Source organism: Stegodyphus dumicola, chromosome 8 (genome assembly GCF_044657685.1).
Source record: "Stegodyphus dumicola isolate Sdum_Otavi_A_Nest chromosome 8, ASM4465768v1".
NCBI lineage: Eukaryota > Metazoa > Arthropoda > Arachnida > Araneae > Eresidae > Stegodyphus > Stegodyphus dumicola.
Genome location: NC_140775.1, coordinates 126,605,322 through 126,625,182, shown reverse-complemented (window position 1 = coordinate 126,625,182; position 19,861 = coordinate 126,605,322). Strand labels below are relative to the sequence as shown.

The following is a 19,861-nucleotide window of genomic DNA, read 5'->3' as shown; positions in this document are numbered from 1 at the left end:
TCGCTAACAAACAAATGCACATATAAAACATTCATGTCCACTAGGTGTCTTTTTGTACTAAATCAATAATGCTTTACAGCTTTGTATTTCACTTTTCCTTTTTTGTGATTGTTTTTTCAATAACGAGGTATGCGTCTGCAGCAGAGGGGGGATCAAATGTGCATGCGTACAGTACACACACAAAATATAATAATAATACAAAAAAGTTGGTAGCGGCCTTTGAGGTCCTGATTTTAGATCATTCCAGATGTTGGACGTCCGGATCTTGGATTTTATACTTTATTCAATTCCATTACAATTTAAAACTTCTACTAAGTATTTTTCCATAGTTTTATCTCATTCTTCAAAATAAGTAACTTATAATAAGATTAATTTTGCAATAGTTTTTAATCTTCATTTTTTAGAGAATAATCGAAAATAAAAAATTAATGATTAATTTCAAATTTATTTTCTTAGCAGCAATAACACTAGATTTTTAAAAGTCCATTTAACTGCTTTTCTTCTTATTTATATAATACTGTTAGCAACAACATTCTATATAACTACAACTCTATATCAGTATTATCTTTAAACCGATGTTACTAATAAAGCATTTTATTTTATTTTATTTTATATTTTTAAAATTTTGTATTTATTTTATTTATTTATTTATTTCTAATTTTGTAGATCATTAATTTCAAATAATCTCTATAAGCACATTTTAATTTCAATTAGTTTCATTTAAAAATTGAAATAAATATTCATTATATTCATTTATATCAAAACAAAACTAAGTTTCATGGGATGACCACTATCTTTGCTCTTTTACAACAAATAAAGCCTTTGTTTCAAAGATGACAATTAAAATTTTATTTGATTTAAAAAACTGACTAATGTTAAAATCATTTTGTATCGAATTCGCCAGCAAACCAAGTTTTCAAGAAGCAGCAAATTTTCAAAGAAACCTAAAAAGAACAAGTTTACAAGCCTTCATTAATTGATAATTAAATGTTTTATATTCAAAATTTTAAAAACAATGGGAAAACTGAAATTTCATAGGATGCCAGTTCTCTTTTGCATTGCTCCACAAAACTTTTGCTTGAAAATTAATGCTGAAATGATTTATAATTGGGGAAAAAAAAAACATAGTTTTGTTATGTCACTTTAGATCAATTTTATTTTACATTTAAACAATAAAAACAGCATATGCTAAAAAAAATCCTATGCAATTTAATTTCAATACCACAGATACTTCTTCAAAGACAGATACTTCTTAAAGTAAATTATATATATTATCTAGGTTGAAATTATGTTTTCTTTCTACTAAAAGCAAATTATCAAAGACTACTTGCATATAAAATTTTATATGATAGATTATTTTTTTTGCACATCAAGATTAAAAATATTATGCATATAGTATTACATTCCACTAATAAAATAAGCTGTCATTTGTCTAAACTCCCAAAATTTGTTATAAACATGGTAATTTCCATTACATGTATATATGTTACTGTGAAAGACCGAAATTGGAGAATGTCGACTTTCACCAAATACGTCAGTGAAAGATCGAATATTTCTTTACATTCGGACCCTCACCGGTGTATGTCGACAATCACAGATATGCTCTGGTGTAGGTCGAAAAGAGAGGAGTATATGTACACGCTGCCATTCCAAAAGGAAGTGTTCCACAAATAAATGCAGTTGTAAAAGCAAGGGCCTCTTGTGCAATTCAAAGTGTCATAATAGTTTAAGTTGTTGCAATAAATAAGATTTGAATCACATAATTTGGTAAGTTTATAACTTTTATTATTTTCCTTTCTCATTTTGAATGTACTGTGTGTTTTAAGTTCTTATGTTCTTAAGTTCTTATTCTGAGTCTCAAGTGCGTTTTTTCGCGAATGAATTATGGAGAAGGAAATATAATATTCTTATATGTTCAACATTCACCATTAGTAGATGGTGAATGTCGACATTCACCAGTGTAAATCAGAAATAAGAGTATTTGGAAAATATTTCAGACATAAACCAAGCGACTATGAGAATGTTGATATTCACTGGTGAAAGTCGACATTCTCCAGATTTTGGTGTTTCACCGTAACATATATAAATATGTGCACATAAGAAATCATCACTAGATAAATCATTATGTAGGCCAGAATATGAGATAGACTCATATATAAAATGACCAAGCATTTTGGCAGTGTTTCATGTAAAAACGATCTGAATATAAGACAATTTCATAAATATAAAGACATTATGTTAAAGGACTTCTATTAAAAAAAAAAAAAAAAAAAAAAAAAAAAAAAAAAGAAAAAAGAAGAAGAAGATTAAAGGGTTTAAATGTCGGATCTTGAGGTAAAACTAAATACATTTTTTCACGCATTAAAATTAAGAAGTAAATGATAAAAATTAACATATATTATCATTAACCCTCAACTGGAGGGGCTGGCGTATGAAGTACGCCAGGTCGTTTTTCGAGCCCCTGCTTCGTGTTTGAAACTATTTAATCTTATACGTGGCATTAATAAGGTAAGTCATCATAGTAAAAAATATATAAGAAAAAGAATAACAGAAAAAAAATTAATTTCAAATTATGAAAATTAAGAATTTTTAATTAATTCAAAAAATGGAATGCACTGGAAATGTAATTTAAAGTTATAGAGCATTATGTATTCTTTTATGTATGAAAATTATAAGATCATAAATCAAATTTACAAATTATAAATATTCCATAAAGTTTGGTAAGTAATAAATTTCACAAATGAAAAAATTAAAAACCTTTTGCTACTTTAATCCTCTTCAGATTGTCCCTGTTCACTGCAGTAGGCTTTACAAAGTTGTACTGTCTTGCCCAGATAAATTTTGCAGGTAAACTCAGAACATTTTATAGTAGTGTAATTATTCTTCATTCTATCGCACTCAGCGCAGCGTCCTTTGATCTTTTTTGCAGGTGGTTCTTCGTTCCTTTCGGCCGTCTTGTCCTCCCTTGTTGTTACCAGCTTTCTAATAATAGCTTTGAAATGCGACAGGAGAAATGACATTTTCAGGCAATTCTGAAGATGTGGTTTCATCAAAGATGTAGCTAGATTTTTAAAAAAAATATCTTCTAAACTTGATGGTTGCATCAGGTTTGGCAAAGTTCAAGAGCACTTGCGAATTTAAGCCCGCTACGTTTAGCAGTGCAAAAAATATTGCCATTGTTCACCTCTTGGTTTTTCGGGCGACAGTGAATCATGTATCATACTTGCTTCTCTTTGAGATGCTTTGGAGATCATCTGCAGTCCTGTTACATTTGAGATAAATATTTGTATATTGTACGATAGCATCAATCATATTTGTATTTATGATTTTCTAGAAATCAGAAAGCTCATCATTTATATAGTCACAAGTTTTGGCACTTGGGAATATTTTTTTCATCAAATGTTTTCGAGGCGTTCTGGCGAATTTAATCTTGAGGGGAACTTTATACCATTTATAAGTTTCCTTTTCTTCTTTGAGAAACTTTCCTCCAACTTATATCTTTTTGTAAACTGTGTTTACAAAAAGCCCTCATATTTTAAATCACTCATGTCATTTTCATCATCACTAAAATCGACATTTGTTGAGGAAACATCATTTGAGGAAGGAAAATGAGGATGTTTAGAAACATTTCCCTCAATTTTTGAATTCCTTTCATGACCAGAATGTTCGATGACTTCCGATTCATCGACATCAGTTGCGTTATCCAAATTGTCGGTGTCTTCAACAACCGAGACTTCATCAACCGCTTCTAAAATGTGCAAATAATCTTCAGGAGGTACAATATTCTTTTGGTACATACTTGGAGGAGCGGCGTACTGAGTTCACCTACGTGACATGTTCACAATAACTGTTTTCGGAAGGAAAGCGAAAACCAGACTCACCAGAAATACCAGATGCATTGCACTCATAGAATGTTTCTAGGAGGGTAGAGGAAGGGAGGAAGCTCGGGAAGGAGTAGTTTGAAAATTACAGCCCAAAAGATGGCATTGGCATACTCTGTACACTGACTCCTCCATTGCAGGGTTAAGCAGCCCAAAATGACAGATAGTTTATAGATAGGCAGTTCAGGTGATGCTGCTTTATAGTCAAGCCACTATATCACTTTAATAATTAATTATTTTATCAAATACAATTGGTTCTTTAAATAAAGTTTTGTAATTACAATGCACTTTTTAAAATTAATGCACACTTTTGTATGTACTTACTTGACTGGTTTAGGTGCTTTCAGACGCTTATATACAAAACATGCTAGCCAATACTGGACAGTTCTATTCCATGCTCTAATGCCCTCTCTAATTGTTGGCCAAAATTCACTTCCATATTCATAAATATTATTTACTGTTTCAAATGAGTATTCCACAGATGACCAACTTTGTTTTTTTTCCCTACAGTAAAAACAAGTCATTAAAAAATTACGGCATTTCATTTAAATATATTTATTTGTTTGAAAAAATTAACTTTTTCAGTCTGCAATATTTATGAAAAGTATGAACAACCCACAATTACGAACATATACTATATATTTTTAACATTGAGACTAAAGGAGAAGAAATCTTCACAAAAAGCTGAAAATCTCAAAAACTGGGTAGTATATATACTGAGTAGCAGTTGTATTTCATAAATGAAAAGCAGTGGTAATAAGATGGAAGAATAAAAAGTTGCCCATTTTATAAATTCAATTTATAATATTAATATGGGCAAACAACAAATAAATTTGAAGTTTCTGAAAAATAATGAATTATAATATCATATTGATATTATTAGGGTTGCTCCTTGGTTATTATTATGTTACAAGTTCTTGTAAAGAAAGTATTATAACAATTTTTTTTATTTTTTTAATCAGACTTGCCTTTTATTGTTATCTATTAACAACTTTACAGATTTTACAACTTACTAGAGATTTTATCTATTTACAACTCATATGAAATGTGAAAAATTAATGAAAATTAAGAAATTGGGTAAAAAAGTCAAACTTGAATTAGCATAAGGAATTGCAGAAAAATATCAGGGAAATGAAATATATTGAACTGAAAAGTAATATTTTAAGAATGATTGATCATTTCTCCAAATTATATTCTCCCCATAGACAAAATAAAAAGAAAAAAAAAACTACAAGATATGAGGTATGTTAAAATAGATTCTATTTCAACAGCAAAAATATCCATACATTATCAACTTATTGAAAAGCTCCTTTATATATAATTCTGCATTTCAAAGCAAACTACATGCAAAAATAACTTTTCAACAAAAACATTCTTTAATGTTTAATTTTGGTGGTGATATCAGTTTATTGTTTATTTAACATCATGGTGTTTGTTAGAAACGCAATTTAAAATATGTACAAAATTTAAAAAACAACTGCAATCTGAAGACTTCAAAAAAGGAATTTATCTATAAAAAGAAATATTAACCAACCATTAAAAAATAAAAAATAAATAAAAACTTTTTAATTTGACTGCTTAGCTTTAAACTGCTTCATGTGTAAATAGAATCTGATTTCTATGTAAGATTCCAGTTTAATATATGAAGCAGTTCTGAACTAAATATGTATGACAATACTAGTTAAGAATTAAATCTAAAAAATTCATGATACAGGTTATAAAATCATATAGTTAAAACAAACTACTTACAATAGCAAGCTATTCCTACAAAATCAATTAATGAATACCATGTGAAAACTTCAAGTCTTACTTAGTGTTAATTTTTCTTTACTCTTAAACTTTACACTAATTTATGAATAATTAAATATCTATACAGATGGAAGTAACACATGAAATTTTTTTTAAATATTAATGCTTAGTCACCTTAAATATAAGCATGCTATTAATAAAAACTACAAACAAAGTATTTTTAAATATTAAACTTTGTTTCATTACTATAATGATACTTAAAAAAAAAAAAAAAAAAAAAAAAAAAAAAAAGCGAGAATATAGCAAAAATTAAATATATTCAAGTATCTTGATGGGACTACTTAAAGTGATACTACAAACCATAAGAAAGAAAAAATTTATCTTCACAAAATTTTGTATCTTGAGTAATATAAGATATATGTTGCATTTATTGCCACTGAGTGTTTGACAGTTTCCTCCTCTCCAGTTGATTAATATATTTTTCATTTTATTCTTCTCATTAAATTTAATAAAGGCATCTTATTTTATTATGCCTTATAAAAACTGAATAAGTATAACTGAGTAATTTAAAATGCAAATGCACTTTCTGTTGATGAGATGCATATTTATCATTCAACCTGCATTGACTGAAACTTCAATAAAAAGCCCCATTTTTATGATTGCTGTCAAACCCAATAGCGCATGGCTTAAATGGCTAATGTAAACAGCTGCTGTTCTTATAGACTTGATTATTAAATACAGAATGACAGATTACTGACAGATTCTGTTTCAAAAATCTAGTTCTTGTTCTTAATTGGAAAGCAAGACTCCTTTTCTATTTGTCATTAAGTAACAAATTAAATTAGATTCAAAAGATATAAATATTCTGTAAAAAGTGCTTAAGGAATATTTAAATATTTTAATTTGCAAATCTAAGTTTTAAAAAATAAGTTTTCAGAAATTGCCTACTGCAGAAACTTTTCATTTCTTGATGGGGAAAACTACTAAACAGATAATTTTAGAAACAATGAAGAAAATTTGCAAAATAACTATGCATATTTATGAGTAAACACATTTTCAAAAATATTCTATAAGCTCTGCTAACTTTTCAATAATACAAAAAAAGTACTTTAAATAAAAAGCAAACTGTTTACTAAAAACATTTTAATATTAAAAAAATTAAGCATAAAATTAAAAAAAATTGTTTAAATAATGAAATACAAGAATAACTATCTACGTTTTTTTACATGAACCTGATTTTTTTCCATTTTTCTTTTAGCGTATAACAGTATTAGGAAAACATACACACACACACATTCAAACAAACAAACAATTTTCATTATATGGAGCATTTGGTGGCTTTTGAATTAGCAATAAATGCAAGTAAAAAAAAAGTCCAAGATCCAAGCATCCAATATCCAGAATGATCTAAAATCCAGACCTAAAAGCCACGTATGCTTTACGCGTGCGCATTTTATCTCCCCTCGCAAAATAAAACATGTGGAGAGTCCCAATTCTTATTTTCACTTTGGCACTAAATAAAATACCTCATTACTGAAAAAACAATCATTTTAGCATAAATTTGTATCATCAATAATTTGGCTTTGTAGCTACCAAATTGCTTGCTTCGCTTACATCTGAAACCAAAATTTATCCACATAGATACATCGTTGAATTTACTTTTACTAATATTTCATATCTTTGAAGCCAACCTGGCGAATCATTATTTATTATATTTTGCTTTTATCGCCGCATGTTTATCAACACATGACAGCTTGAATAATGACTCATATAGCGATGCCTAAGCAATTTTTTTTATGCTAGTAATTGAATAATGAAGAATATGGTAAGCTTTTATGTTAACATTATGCTTGGCAATGATTAGAGATTTAAGTTAAATGTGCTAAGAAATGTTAACGAGGAAAAATAAATTTCTTTTCATATGCTAAAAATGGATTTTGTTAATGATACTCATAGGCCAAAAGATTACTCATAGTGCTCTCTGAATTACGAATAACTGATTTCCTATTCACATACACCCAGAACCAGCACCAGGGCTCGTATGGCCGCAACGCGCAGCTAAATTTAAGGAAGACAAAGAACGCTTAGTAGCAGAATAGGACTCACAGAGACTGCATCAGTCAGTAAAGTATATAGCACCGGCCCTCCATACGCCTTAAGTATAAGTGGGAATTTATTTATTCAGGACTTATATAAGCCTTAAACATGTGCAATAAATAGATATAAGTATAATGAATAACTAAACACAATTCAAGCGCAATTGCCACAGTGCGCGATAGAAGCAAGATAAAATTTAGGGAAACAACTTGTCTTTAGTCCCCAATCTCATGATAAATAGCCAAATATGTATAGTGAACGATAGCTAAATTTTATGATGATAGCCGTGAATTTTAAAGGTTTTCTGATATCGCAAACCAAAGGTCAAATTTTCCTATTAACGGATTTTGTACAGAAATGTGGAGGAGAAGTAATACATGAAGATGATATAAAAAGTTTTTCATTGAGATGACAATGCTCCTCAATCAAATCTATAGTATGGTTCTAGATCCAGAAAATACCGCTACCGATAGTGAAGAAAGTTACAGAAAGGTTACTGAAAACAAAAAAATTTCAATTCGATTAATAAATTAGTCGGATTTCTCCACACACCAATTACAGGACTTCAACTATGTAACTAAACAAGAAATCATGTCTGTTCACAGAATTAAAGAAAAAGTATTAGCACAAAAAAAAAAAAAAAAAAAAAAAAAAAAAAAAAAAAAAAAACGAAGCAACTTAAACAACTTATAATGAAAGAAATGTTTAAATAAGGTAAACAAATAAATATTCAGCTTTTTTTTTTTTTTTTTTTTTTTTTTTTTTTTTTTTTGTAAATTTTGATATCCTTTAGATCATAAATGTTTCATTATTTCATAAATTGCGATTTCATATTTTTAATTTTATAATTTCTATATCCGGATGATCTAATTATGATGATACATGAATGATCTATGATGATCTGTAATCAATAATATATGATGATCTAATATCCGGAAAAATCCCAAAGTCAGAATCGCAGAAGTCCTGACGTGTCCGAATCGCAGACTTTGTACTGTATATAGATTAATAAAAATATCGGAATATGCTAAATAGGGCATTGAATTTGGAAAATTTCAAATAAAGTTAAATATACCTGAGATAACTGTTTAAAGAAAAAAGTTTAGTTAGCATCAATCTTATACATTTAAAAAATATGATATACATAATGACAGTGTAATATTGTCCTTCACCTTCAACTTTATCTGATTCTAAACAGGGTAGCAATTACAATGCAATTAACATAAAATTCAGTTTCTATCTGATGTTAAGGAATCTTCTTTTGACTTGAAAATTCATAAGCTTCAAGGAGGAACTTTTAAATTGGAATGGAAAAAAGGGCTAATATGATTGTTAAAACATGGCTTGACACATGAATTAGACTGAAATAATTCTATTGGTGAAGAATATGTGTAAGCAATGGGAAAAAATTGTAATGATCAAATTCCTTATTATTTTATTTATTAGTTTCTGTATTAATATATACATTTAAACTGCCTTAGATTTTTTTTAATCCAAAATAATTTTAGTGAAATCGATTTTTAGCTAATATATGCTTCCCTTACTTTGTGTTCCATTTTTTAGGCTTCCCTCTAATTTCAGGTTAGTTTTACCCAAAGTAAACAAGTGCTAATAAAGCTCCATTCTACTACTGTTTTTAGATAATATAGAAAAAATTGTAAGATATAATAAGGATATAATAATAACATATGAAAGGATGCTATCACAATGCACATTGAGACCAATTAAATGAATTATTCAAGCCTCCTGAATTATATATTTAATTACTTAATTCATGTAACTGAAAATTTATAATAAAGGAAACATAAAACAATATCTTACAGTTCTTCTAATGCTGCATAATTAGTAGGCCCAGCTCCAGGCAAGGGATTACTAGATTTGGGATATGCACCTAAACCCATGGCAATACATACACACTCTCCAAGGATAAAGCCAGCATAAATTCGCATTCGGAAGTTGAAAAAAGATGGGGTCATATAATAAACTCTATACCAAAAAGGCTGTTTCAGAAGTTCTGGTGAAGATGCAAGCTAGAAAGTAAAAAAATTGCATCGATATCTTATAATATTAGTCCTTTTTACTTTTCTACACATTTAACTCATTGAAAAACAAATACACGAACAAGTAATTTATTCATAAGTTAAGAAATAAAATGATGAGATGAAATACTAAAGATTAAGAAAAAGGTAATTTTCAATATGGAATTTATAGACAGATCCCTACAACTAATTAAATTACTCTACCATAAAGAACAAATTCTCAATTTTTTAAAATTTTTGTGTAAAATCTGTGCTACCAAAAAAAAAAAAAAAAAAAATTGTAATGCAGTGTTTCCCAACCAGGGTTCCCTGGATACCTAAAGTCTGCAAGAAATAGGTAAAATAACACGTACATAATAAAAGAGGAAAAAATATTTTCCTGATTCAGTATTGTACTCCGGTGGGGTAAGTGGGTGGTGTGACTGTGACAAGAGCATAGCCGATGATAATTGAGAAGTTGCCTTGGATGGTATGGCTATGCTCAGTCAGACATCATCAACAGTTGTATGAATTTTTTGTTACTTGCATTACCAATTCAACTGCTTTAAAAAATCATATTATATGTATATATATATGTAATAAATTCAGGAAAGTGTTGATCCATAATGACTAGGAAACTGGAGGCGAAGGCAGATTAAATCTTCAGTTTTATTTTCCGCTACACGCAAGTTGACACACTAAGTGTGCCTATTCCAAAAGGCTTACATTTTTTGATAACTTTGTAGCAAGAAAGCAGCAGCAGACAGACAGCAGTCTAGCTAGGCCAAAGCGTTGAAAGCAAGTGCGTAATGTTCAGGATGAAATCTTAAGTCACTGAGTTAGCTTTGGTTTTCAAAGCATTTTGCTGTAAAATTATTATTGGCTGATTGAGTTTTAGTTCCATTTACATCATTATATATGTACAGTCAAAAGTCGTTAATCCAGACTCATCGGGACTTCGGTGATTCCGGATTATAGATCATCAGTTTAAATCTGGTAAGATGGCATGCAGAAATTATAAAGTTAAAAATATGAAACCGTTATTTATGAAATAAAGAACAATTATGATCTAAAGGGTATCAAAATTTACAAAAAAAAAAAAAAAGCTTAGTATTTATTTACTTTATTAAACATTTCTTTCAATGTAAGTTGTTTAAGTTGCTTCGTTTTTTATGTGATAATACATTATTTTTAATTCTATAAACAGACATAATTTCTTCTTCACTTACAAAGTTCCACTGTTCAAGTCCTATAATTGCTGTGTCGAGAATACCGAATAATTTGTCAATCGAAATTTTTTCGTTTTCAATAACCTTTGTCATTTTCTTCACTATTGGAAGGTCTTTGGCGATTCCGGATTATAGATCATCAATTTAAATCTGGTAAGATGGCATGCAGAAATTATACAATTAAAAATATGAAATCGTAATTTATGAAATAAAGAACAATTATGAACTAAAGGGTATCAAAATTTACAAAAAAAAAAAAAAAAAAAAAAAAAGAGCTTAATATTTATTTGTTTACTTTATTAAACATTTCTTTCAATGTAAATTGTTTAACATGCTTCCACAAAAATTCAAAAAGTTCCTTTTCTTGTGTCATATATAGCGGACTTCCCAATGCCATATTTCTCGCATAATTTTGAGAAAGATAGGCCTTTATCCATTTTTTGAAGCAATTCCACTTTTTGTTTAATGGACATCGAAATATGCTTTTGCTTTGTATATCCTTTGGCAGCTCCAGAATTGGAAACTGTTTTTGACATAATCGAAAGTTCAAGCTTCATTTTTATAAAATTATTTTAACAGTCTGAAAAAAATAATATGCCGGATCCAATTAGAAGATTAAAGAACACAATCTGCAAAATTAACTGAAATGCCTTAGATAACTTTAGCCTACCTTATACCGTTCGTTATACATTAAACATGCATTCGTAAACGCATTATGCACATGCGCATAAAGTTTGTAGCTTTGAGGTCCGGATTACAGATCATTCTGGATTATGGACGTCTGGACTGTGCAAGAGCAAATCATTTCATAATGAGGGCAAGGAAAGATATTACAAGACTCACGCAGTGGAACAAATTATAAAATGCACTTTTGAGGATGATACTACTACAGGCACAATATTTGTTGGCCAGGTTTTGGGTGTGAGCTAGTTAGCTAACCAACTACATAGGTCACTGTGAAATTTTTGAGATAATCCCAGATAAATGGCAGAAAAATAAATTAACAGTTAGATTTGAAAACATGAATTATTTTAACCTAGCAGATGTTTTTTTATAACCCAAATGCAAGTAGCTTAGCACAGAATAAATTTTAGGCAGAAGGAAAAAGGAAGTTGAGAACATTATCATATTATCATTTTCTATGATTTTAAAATGATCTACAACTAGCATTTAAAAATGAAGGTGCATCTCATGTTACTGTATTCAGATCATTTACAGAATTTCAAAGAGGTTACAACTCTCTTCAGGATGAGTAACACACAGAAAGGCCGTTATAAGCAGTAATCCCAGATAATGTGTCTAGCATACAGAAAATGTTAATTAATGATAATCACTCCACCTATCAAATAATATAGAAGCAACTTAACAATATTAGATCTTCCATTACACATAAAATTATTCATGAAGAATATCATATGAAAAAACTAGTTTGTCATTGGGTTCCCCATAATTTAACTGAGCACCAAAAAGAGGAATATATCAAAATCAATAAAGATCTTAAATTACTTAAAAATGGTGGTCACTGCATTATTTCTAAAATCGTAACTGGACTTGATACATAGATATCATTTTTTGGTGTTCCAACATGACAAGAAAGTAAAGTATGGAGTCTTTGAAGATAATCCCACACCCACAATGGTGAAAAGACAACGTGCCATGAATAAGTAATGTATGCCTTTTCTTTTTCAGATTTACTTTTTAAGATTACTCAAAGCTATCAAGCTGAAAGGACAGACACACCAGACGAAGGACATCCGACCAGGTCCTATATTCTATGGGACCTATACAGAGTTTGGAATATCTGTCGTCCGTGGAACCTCGTCCTCGCGGGCGCAACCCCCGCAGTTGCTGCGTGGCTTTTACAAAGCATAGGGCAAAACTAAATTGTTGCAAATTTAAGAACTCTGTCACCTTACCTCCACGCACCACTCCATTGGCAAAAATTCCATTGTTAGTGGGTGCTCTGTTTACTCTGTCAGTCCCCGCCACGAGAACTGAATGGGGTCAAACCCCCGGGGACTTAGTCAATGATCTCCGATATAGCTCCACCACAACCAAAGGAACAGACACAACAGTACCAGTATGGTCCCTGCTGAGCCTGAACCAACCTGAGTACAATACTCGGGCTTTAGTACTGTGAAATCAAATTACATACCCCCCATGGTTGAGACTGCCCTAACCAGTACACCTAACCAGTACTTTCCAGGCAGATCTTACCTTACAGATCCTAACCAGTACTTTCCAGGCGTTTGCCTTAGTCAACCCCCGGGGAGGGGAAGCTGAAAGGACAGACAACAGTAACAGGTAACTGGTACACCACTGTCTTCCAGAAATACTTCAAGATGTGAAGGTTACAGAACCCATGCTCCACCACAGCACTACATCTAATAAGATTTACTGATGAGGCAGCATTAGCATGTCCTGATATGTTAACACCCACAATTCTCACTTTTAGATAAATGATAATTTACATGACATGAATTCAAGTGCCTACCAGGAATGATTCTTCATTACAGTCAAAAGTTGTTAATTTGGACACCCATAATTCGGAATGATCTATAATCCGGACCTCAAAGCTACAAACTTTCTGCGCATGCGTCGCTTTGAAGTTTGTAGCTTTACAGCTGCGAATATGCTTGTGCGCGTGCGCAAAATATGTTTACGAGTGCGCATTTAATGTATAACGGATGGTATAAGCTAAGCTAAAATTATCTAATTATCTATTTCAGTTAATGTTGCAGATTGCGTTGTTCCTTAATCTTCGAATTGGATCCAGCTTATTATTTTTTTCAGACTGTTAGAGCAATTTTATAAAAGTAAGCTTGAACTTTCGATTATGTCAAATAGAATTTCTGATATATATTTATTAATATGTAAAGGATCTACAAAGCGAAAGTATATTTCGAAGTTCATTAAACAAAAAGTGGAATTGCTGCAAAAAATGGATAGAGGCATATCCTTTGTTTATCTAAACTTTAACGTTTGTTTATCTAAACTTTTAACGCCGCGGAGCGCAATGAATTGGAAGTTGATCTGACAGCACTATCCTTATCTTCAAGGCAGATATTTTTATTTTATTTGGCTTATAATTCCTTACTAAATGTAGTATTTCATCTCGATGTACTCCGTCTTTGATATGATTTAAATCAAATTCCTCGTCATTATAATTCGCTTCCGATAGCAAAGAAAGTGACAGAGGTTATTGAAAACGAAAAAATTTCGATTGACAAATTAGTCGGTAGACACAGCAATTATAGGACTCGAACAGCGGAACTTTGTAACTGAACAAAAAATTCTGTCTGTTTATAGAATTAAAGAGAATGTATTATCACATAAAAAACGAAACAACTTACATTGAAAGAAATGTTCAATGAAGTAAACAAATAAATATTAAGCTTTTTTTTTTTTTTTTTTTTTGTAAATTTTGATACCCTTTAGATCATAATTGTTCTTTATTTCATTAATTACGGTTTCATAGTTTTAATTTTATAATTTCTGCATGCCATCTTACCAGATTTAAACTGATGATCTATAATCCGGAAAAATCGATAATCCGGAATCGCCGAAGTCCCGACGAGTCCGGATTAATGACTTTTGACTGCAATATTTATGCTGGCATGGTACACAAGTACTTAGCAGAAACCCATACAGTTGCTTGAATAGTTATATGTATGGAATATTTTTAAATGATACCTTATTAGAACTTTTCTGATGTTCCTGCAGTTGTTCCAGCACAGTGGAGCTCCAGGCCCACTTCAGCAAAAATTGTCTTGATGCTGCTTATAGCTACCATTAGATTGGAGTTATGTAGCAACTGTATCACTGTTGTAGGAAACTGACTGTATTGAGTTATGTAGCAATCTTACTTCAGAGAAGTTCACCTAACATTAACTGCTTTGTTTCCAATTCATTAAAAATGAAAAGCAGGTAATTTTGGTGTGATAGTAAGTAGCTTTGCAGGCATTGGTGAAAATAGATAAACAAAAAATGTAGCATAAAGGATTCTTGGGAAAATATTTTAATTTTTAGTTCCTCATAGCAAAATACAGCATACTTCCCGTTGTTCTAACGCGACAAATTGTTTCAGAACCCATGCGGACTCAGTGAAAAGGAATAAATGTCGTTCCATAAGAAAATGACTTTTTGTTCTTGGCTGTTTTATTGCTGAAAACAGCAAATCTCAAAATAACTGGGGGAAAAAAATGTTTCGGTTAGAGATATCAGTATCTGATCTCAGAGATTCTGTGAGTAGCAACTTTGAAAAAATGTTCCTAATATATGTTTGATGCCATTTATTGTTAGGACTGCCCTTGGATTTAGAAAGGAATAATAATAAGACAGACTGTCTGCTCAGTCTATTATTTCCTATGAATTATTTCATCTGATGTATTTAGTCTTCTGCTGTAAGCACGTTTAACCAGGGAATAAAATTTTGTGAAACTTATTTCCCACTGTGGGTTCCCCCCCCCCACACACACAGCGATAAGTAATGTCATCACCCTCAAGTAAATAATAAAAGAAAATTGTTTTTAACTTATTGATTTTTTTTTATTTCCACAAAACATTTTATGATATAAAGAATTAATTTCCAGTATGATACTTCTTAAAGCAATGTGGCATACTTTTAAACAAATAACTTTTAGTCATATTTTATGGAAATAACAATTATTGAAATAGCTAATATATAAAATAATGAAATGCAGACTAATATGAAGTAAACTGTGCAAATATTATTCACAATGTATAAGCGGACAAGCACTTGCATCGACCAATTGCTCACAAATAGTGCTAAATTACTGAAATAGCTAATATATAAAATATGGAATTGCACACTAAGATGAAGCAAACTGGGCAAATATTATTCACAATCTATAAGTGGACAAGTACATGCACCAACCAGTTGCTCACAAATAGCACTCAAGTACCATATTGCAAGCACATGATTGCACACATACATGACTCATCAACAATATGATACCATATAACACACATGGCCAAACTGCGGCTCTTTGCCACCTTGACTGCAGCTCGCGAGCTACTTGTGATTCTTTGTCATCTGAAATGCGACTCGTTTTGAATAAATATAGTTTAATTTTTTAATGCAAATGGAATTTGAAATAGAAATCATGCATTGCCATGTTTCTTTATTAATCGCTAATTTAATTTCTGATATTATGCATGTAAAAATGTGATAGCTTTACTGTCTGCTGTTGGCTTATGGTCAGAGCAACAAGTACGTAAAATTACAAATAATTCCATTTCTGGTAATTACTATTCCGGGTTATGTTACTTTTTGAACAGGTCATTGGAATGCACTATTACGAAATTGCCTAGTATAAGTGTTACAAATTTTCAATTTCTTGGGACTTAACATGATGAACACAAAACAGTAGATATAAGATGTATTTATTCATATTTATACATAATCATGTTAATCACATATTCATTAATTTACTTCAAAAGTTTCTTTATATTCAAAAACTGTCTCATTATTTTTAAAACGATTCAAATTTAGACTTGCGACTCTCGAACGTTCATAAAATCAATCATGCGGCTCCCATCGTCTTAAAGTTTGGCCATCCCTGCCATATAATCAGGCTAATTAAATACATAAGAAATAATGCTTTAAGCACAATAGGGTTAATTTCAATGATGAAAAATGTTGTCATTGGCATTTTGGTAGTCTTTTGGGCATAATGAAAAATATCATTTCCATTTTGATAGTCTTCCCCACATGATGAAAAATGCTATCATACACAGTTAACAGGTCAGAGTAACATAAAAATTAATCTCTTCTATTGGGGTTAAGGAGAAAGCATGCTACATAAATTTTTCTCTCGATGGTTCTACTTGGTTTTTGAAGTCAGTTTTAATTAATAACTAGGTAACACAATAAAGAGAAAAATATTAGAGGAGAGAGAAAAGGAATAAAAAAAAAAAAAAAAAAAAAAAGATGGCAGTGTTAAGAAGGAAAGACAAAGAGGACAAGATTTTTAGAGTTTAGTGACAAAGAAGAAATGGATATATATATATATATATATATATATATATTTAGTGAGATCAGGAATGCATAAGAATAGAACAGATTTGTGAGAATAAGGATGATAACAATTTATCAGATGATATCTAATAAAGGATCATCCTTTGAAGAATGACCAACAGAACTTCACTGTAATTTAATGTGTGTTTGAGACTGCTAGAGTCTATTATTTAGTGTGTAATGAAAAAGAAAAAAGAAGAAGAAAATGAGGAGGAAAAGAGGATAAAATGAAGAAAAGAGCGAAATTGATGTGATGTTTCACTCTACAGATATTTAAGAAGATAAATACTTAAGAATAATAATTAATTAATAAGACTAATACTTAAGAGTGTGGATATTAAACATGTTTCTGTTTAATATCCACACTCTTAAGTATTAGTCTTATTAATTAATTATGATTAATTAATTAATTATTATTAATTAATAAATTTATGCCAATCCAACAGTGATGATTAAGGAGAGGCTTTCTCTTGAGCATTTGCGGTGATTACAACCTCGGAAGACCTGGAATTTCTGTTTCTTCATTGTAATGTGATTAGTGATAACAAACATGAAGTATTCCTGCCTATGACACCATAGCCAGAGATTATTTTCTGAGTATGTTCTTTGATTTAGACATGTGGATTCCTGAATAATTCTGATGGCTCAGACCTGTGTTCTACTGCCCTAAAGCAATTATGTAAACTGCACTGAAAAAAAAAAAAAAAAATGAGAGAGAGAGAGAGAGAAGAAGAAGAAGAAGGACAGTTTATTATCTCTTGTTCTACTGGGCCAGTTCACGAAATTCAAATTGCGTTTTTCATGTCTCAAAAGCGCGACTTGGATTTATGCATAATATTGATTTAATATAGCTATTTTAACACAAAATCATACCTTTTCTGAAATTACATGCCAATTTTTTCCATATTTCGATTCTATGACTCAAATTATGTCTAAATATTAAATTTTGTAACATTTGGTGTAAAATTTATGGAAAAATTAAAAATTTTATCTTGGGATATTTTTTTTAATTTGGCCCATGAATAATTTACTTGGGGAACTTTTTAATTTATAGCAACCTATCCTCCTTTCCTTTTTTCATTGTAGATGAGTAAAAAAAAAAAGTCATCATTCATACTTTCAAATAATTTTAACAAAGTGCCGTAAACCACATCTGACATTATTATTGCTAATAACAAATACGCCAAATTTCAAAATGTGCTGATATGTAAATTAATGTATATCTTAGAAAATTTTGAATAAAAACCTCTAATTTTTTGCAGGTGTGCCTAGAAATACATCTACTTTAGAATGACGTTACGAATTTTATAGGTTATAATAAAAAAAATTTTCGAAACATTTATAAAAATTACTTAAAAATACAAATTTTTTAAATAAATCATAAAAACTGACGAATTTCATTTGGAATGAACCTAAATTTTGAAATGTGAAAGGAAGAATCAAATAAGTTTAATAAAAAAAGGGGATATTAACAAATATATACCAAATTCAATTAGCATTGAGAAGTTCAAATTTTGAGGGCTAATTTTTTAAAAACTATTCATGAAATTTTTACAAAACTTAGCCATTTGGCATAATTTGAGGCGTTGAATCGAAATATGGAAAACAATTGGCATGTCATTTCAGAAAAAGGTCCAATTTTATGTCAAAATACCTATATTAGAACAATGCTATATATAAATCTAATACATATCCTAAGTTGCGCTTTGGAGACATGAAAAATGCAAAAAATGCAAGTTGAATTTCATCAATCGGCCCAATAGAACAGGAGATATAGAACTGTCCCATTTTTTCTACCTTCAGATTCAGCTGCTTTAAAAGAAAACTTTCCATTTGCTTTTCAAATTGAAGAACTTTCATGTGCTTAAAATTAGGAAACTTGCTAGTTAGTGTGAGGTCTTCATTTGGTAACCTTGAGAAAATGTTTTCAAAAGAAATTGTTAAGTTATAATCAAGAAGGTATGATGTAACTCTTCACATCATCCTGCACAAGTATTTCTCACCTTCTCTTAGCATGTATAAATGATTTTGTAATCTTTAACATCTAATTCTATCTAGGTCAAGTTTCTTCTCCTATGTCTATTAGATATTTTTTTTACCCTATGTCCATCTTTGGCATTTCTGCCATTAGTCAACGAGCAGCCCAATAAAATAATGAGAGTGTAAAAAGCAAGGGTAAAAATTAACCTAGATAGAGTTGTCTGTAATAAACTTAGAATGTCTGTAATAAATAATAGACCAGTTCTTGAGGTGGTCACCATCCATGTCACCTCTGACACAAACGGCAACAACCTGAAAATTTAAGTCCAATCTAATGTAAATGCTGCTGTAAATAATCACAGCCAGTTATCAAATGAAAAAGCAACTCTAAGAGCCCAAGGCAAGGAACTGGAGATTTTATTTGTGTATTACAGATATGAATAGTAAATTTATTCATAATTTGTTTGTCTTATTCAAGATCTAATATCTTTCTAAGGAATTTGGTTCCATATCAGAAACTGATATATGTTATGTAAAAACCTAATGTATTAAAAAATGAATATTTGTGAATTTATACATTTGTTTTATTTATCTGTCTCTCACAGTTTTACCAGCTTGAGAGTTAAAACTATTTTATGCAGTAGAACCCGGATTGCATAATAAAAATCTAGATTAATATGAAGTAACTTTTAATTTGTGCACCTTAGCTATTTTACCACACTATACATCCACATACCAGATTTGATGTACAAGGATTTCTTCTTCTGGGGGCACATTGAGAACATGATCTACAGAAGTCCCATTGTATCCAATGAAGATCTAGTAACCACATTGTTAGCTTCTACAGGAAATATACACAAAATGTCT

At 30.3% G+C, this 19,861-nt stretch overlaps 1 protein-coding gene across 5 annotated transcripts in view; it reads right to left on the bottom strand.

Moving 5' to 3' along the window:
- Nucleotides 1-19,861, bottom strand: part of LOC118181978 (membrane-bound acylglycerophosphatidylinositol O-acyltransferase mboat7-like) — a 93,294-nt gene that overhangs the window by 12,187 nt on the left and 61,246 nt on the right. For all 5 annotated transcript variants that reach the window (XM_035351224.2, XM_035351223.2, XM_035351222.2 and 2 more), the window contains exons 6-7: nucleotides 9,549-9,757; nucleotides 4,206-4,385 (exon numbers count right to left, since the gene is read on the bottom strand). In XM_035351224.2, the coding sequence (XP_035207115.1) occupies nucleotides 4,206-4,385; nucleotides 9,549-9,757 (389 nt within the window). The remainder of the gene's footprint in view (nucleotides 1-4,205; nucleotides 4,386-9,548; nucleotides 9,758-19,861) is intronic.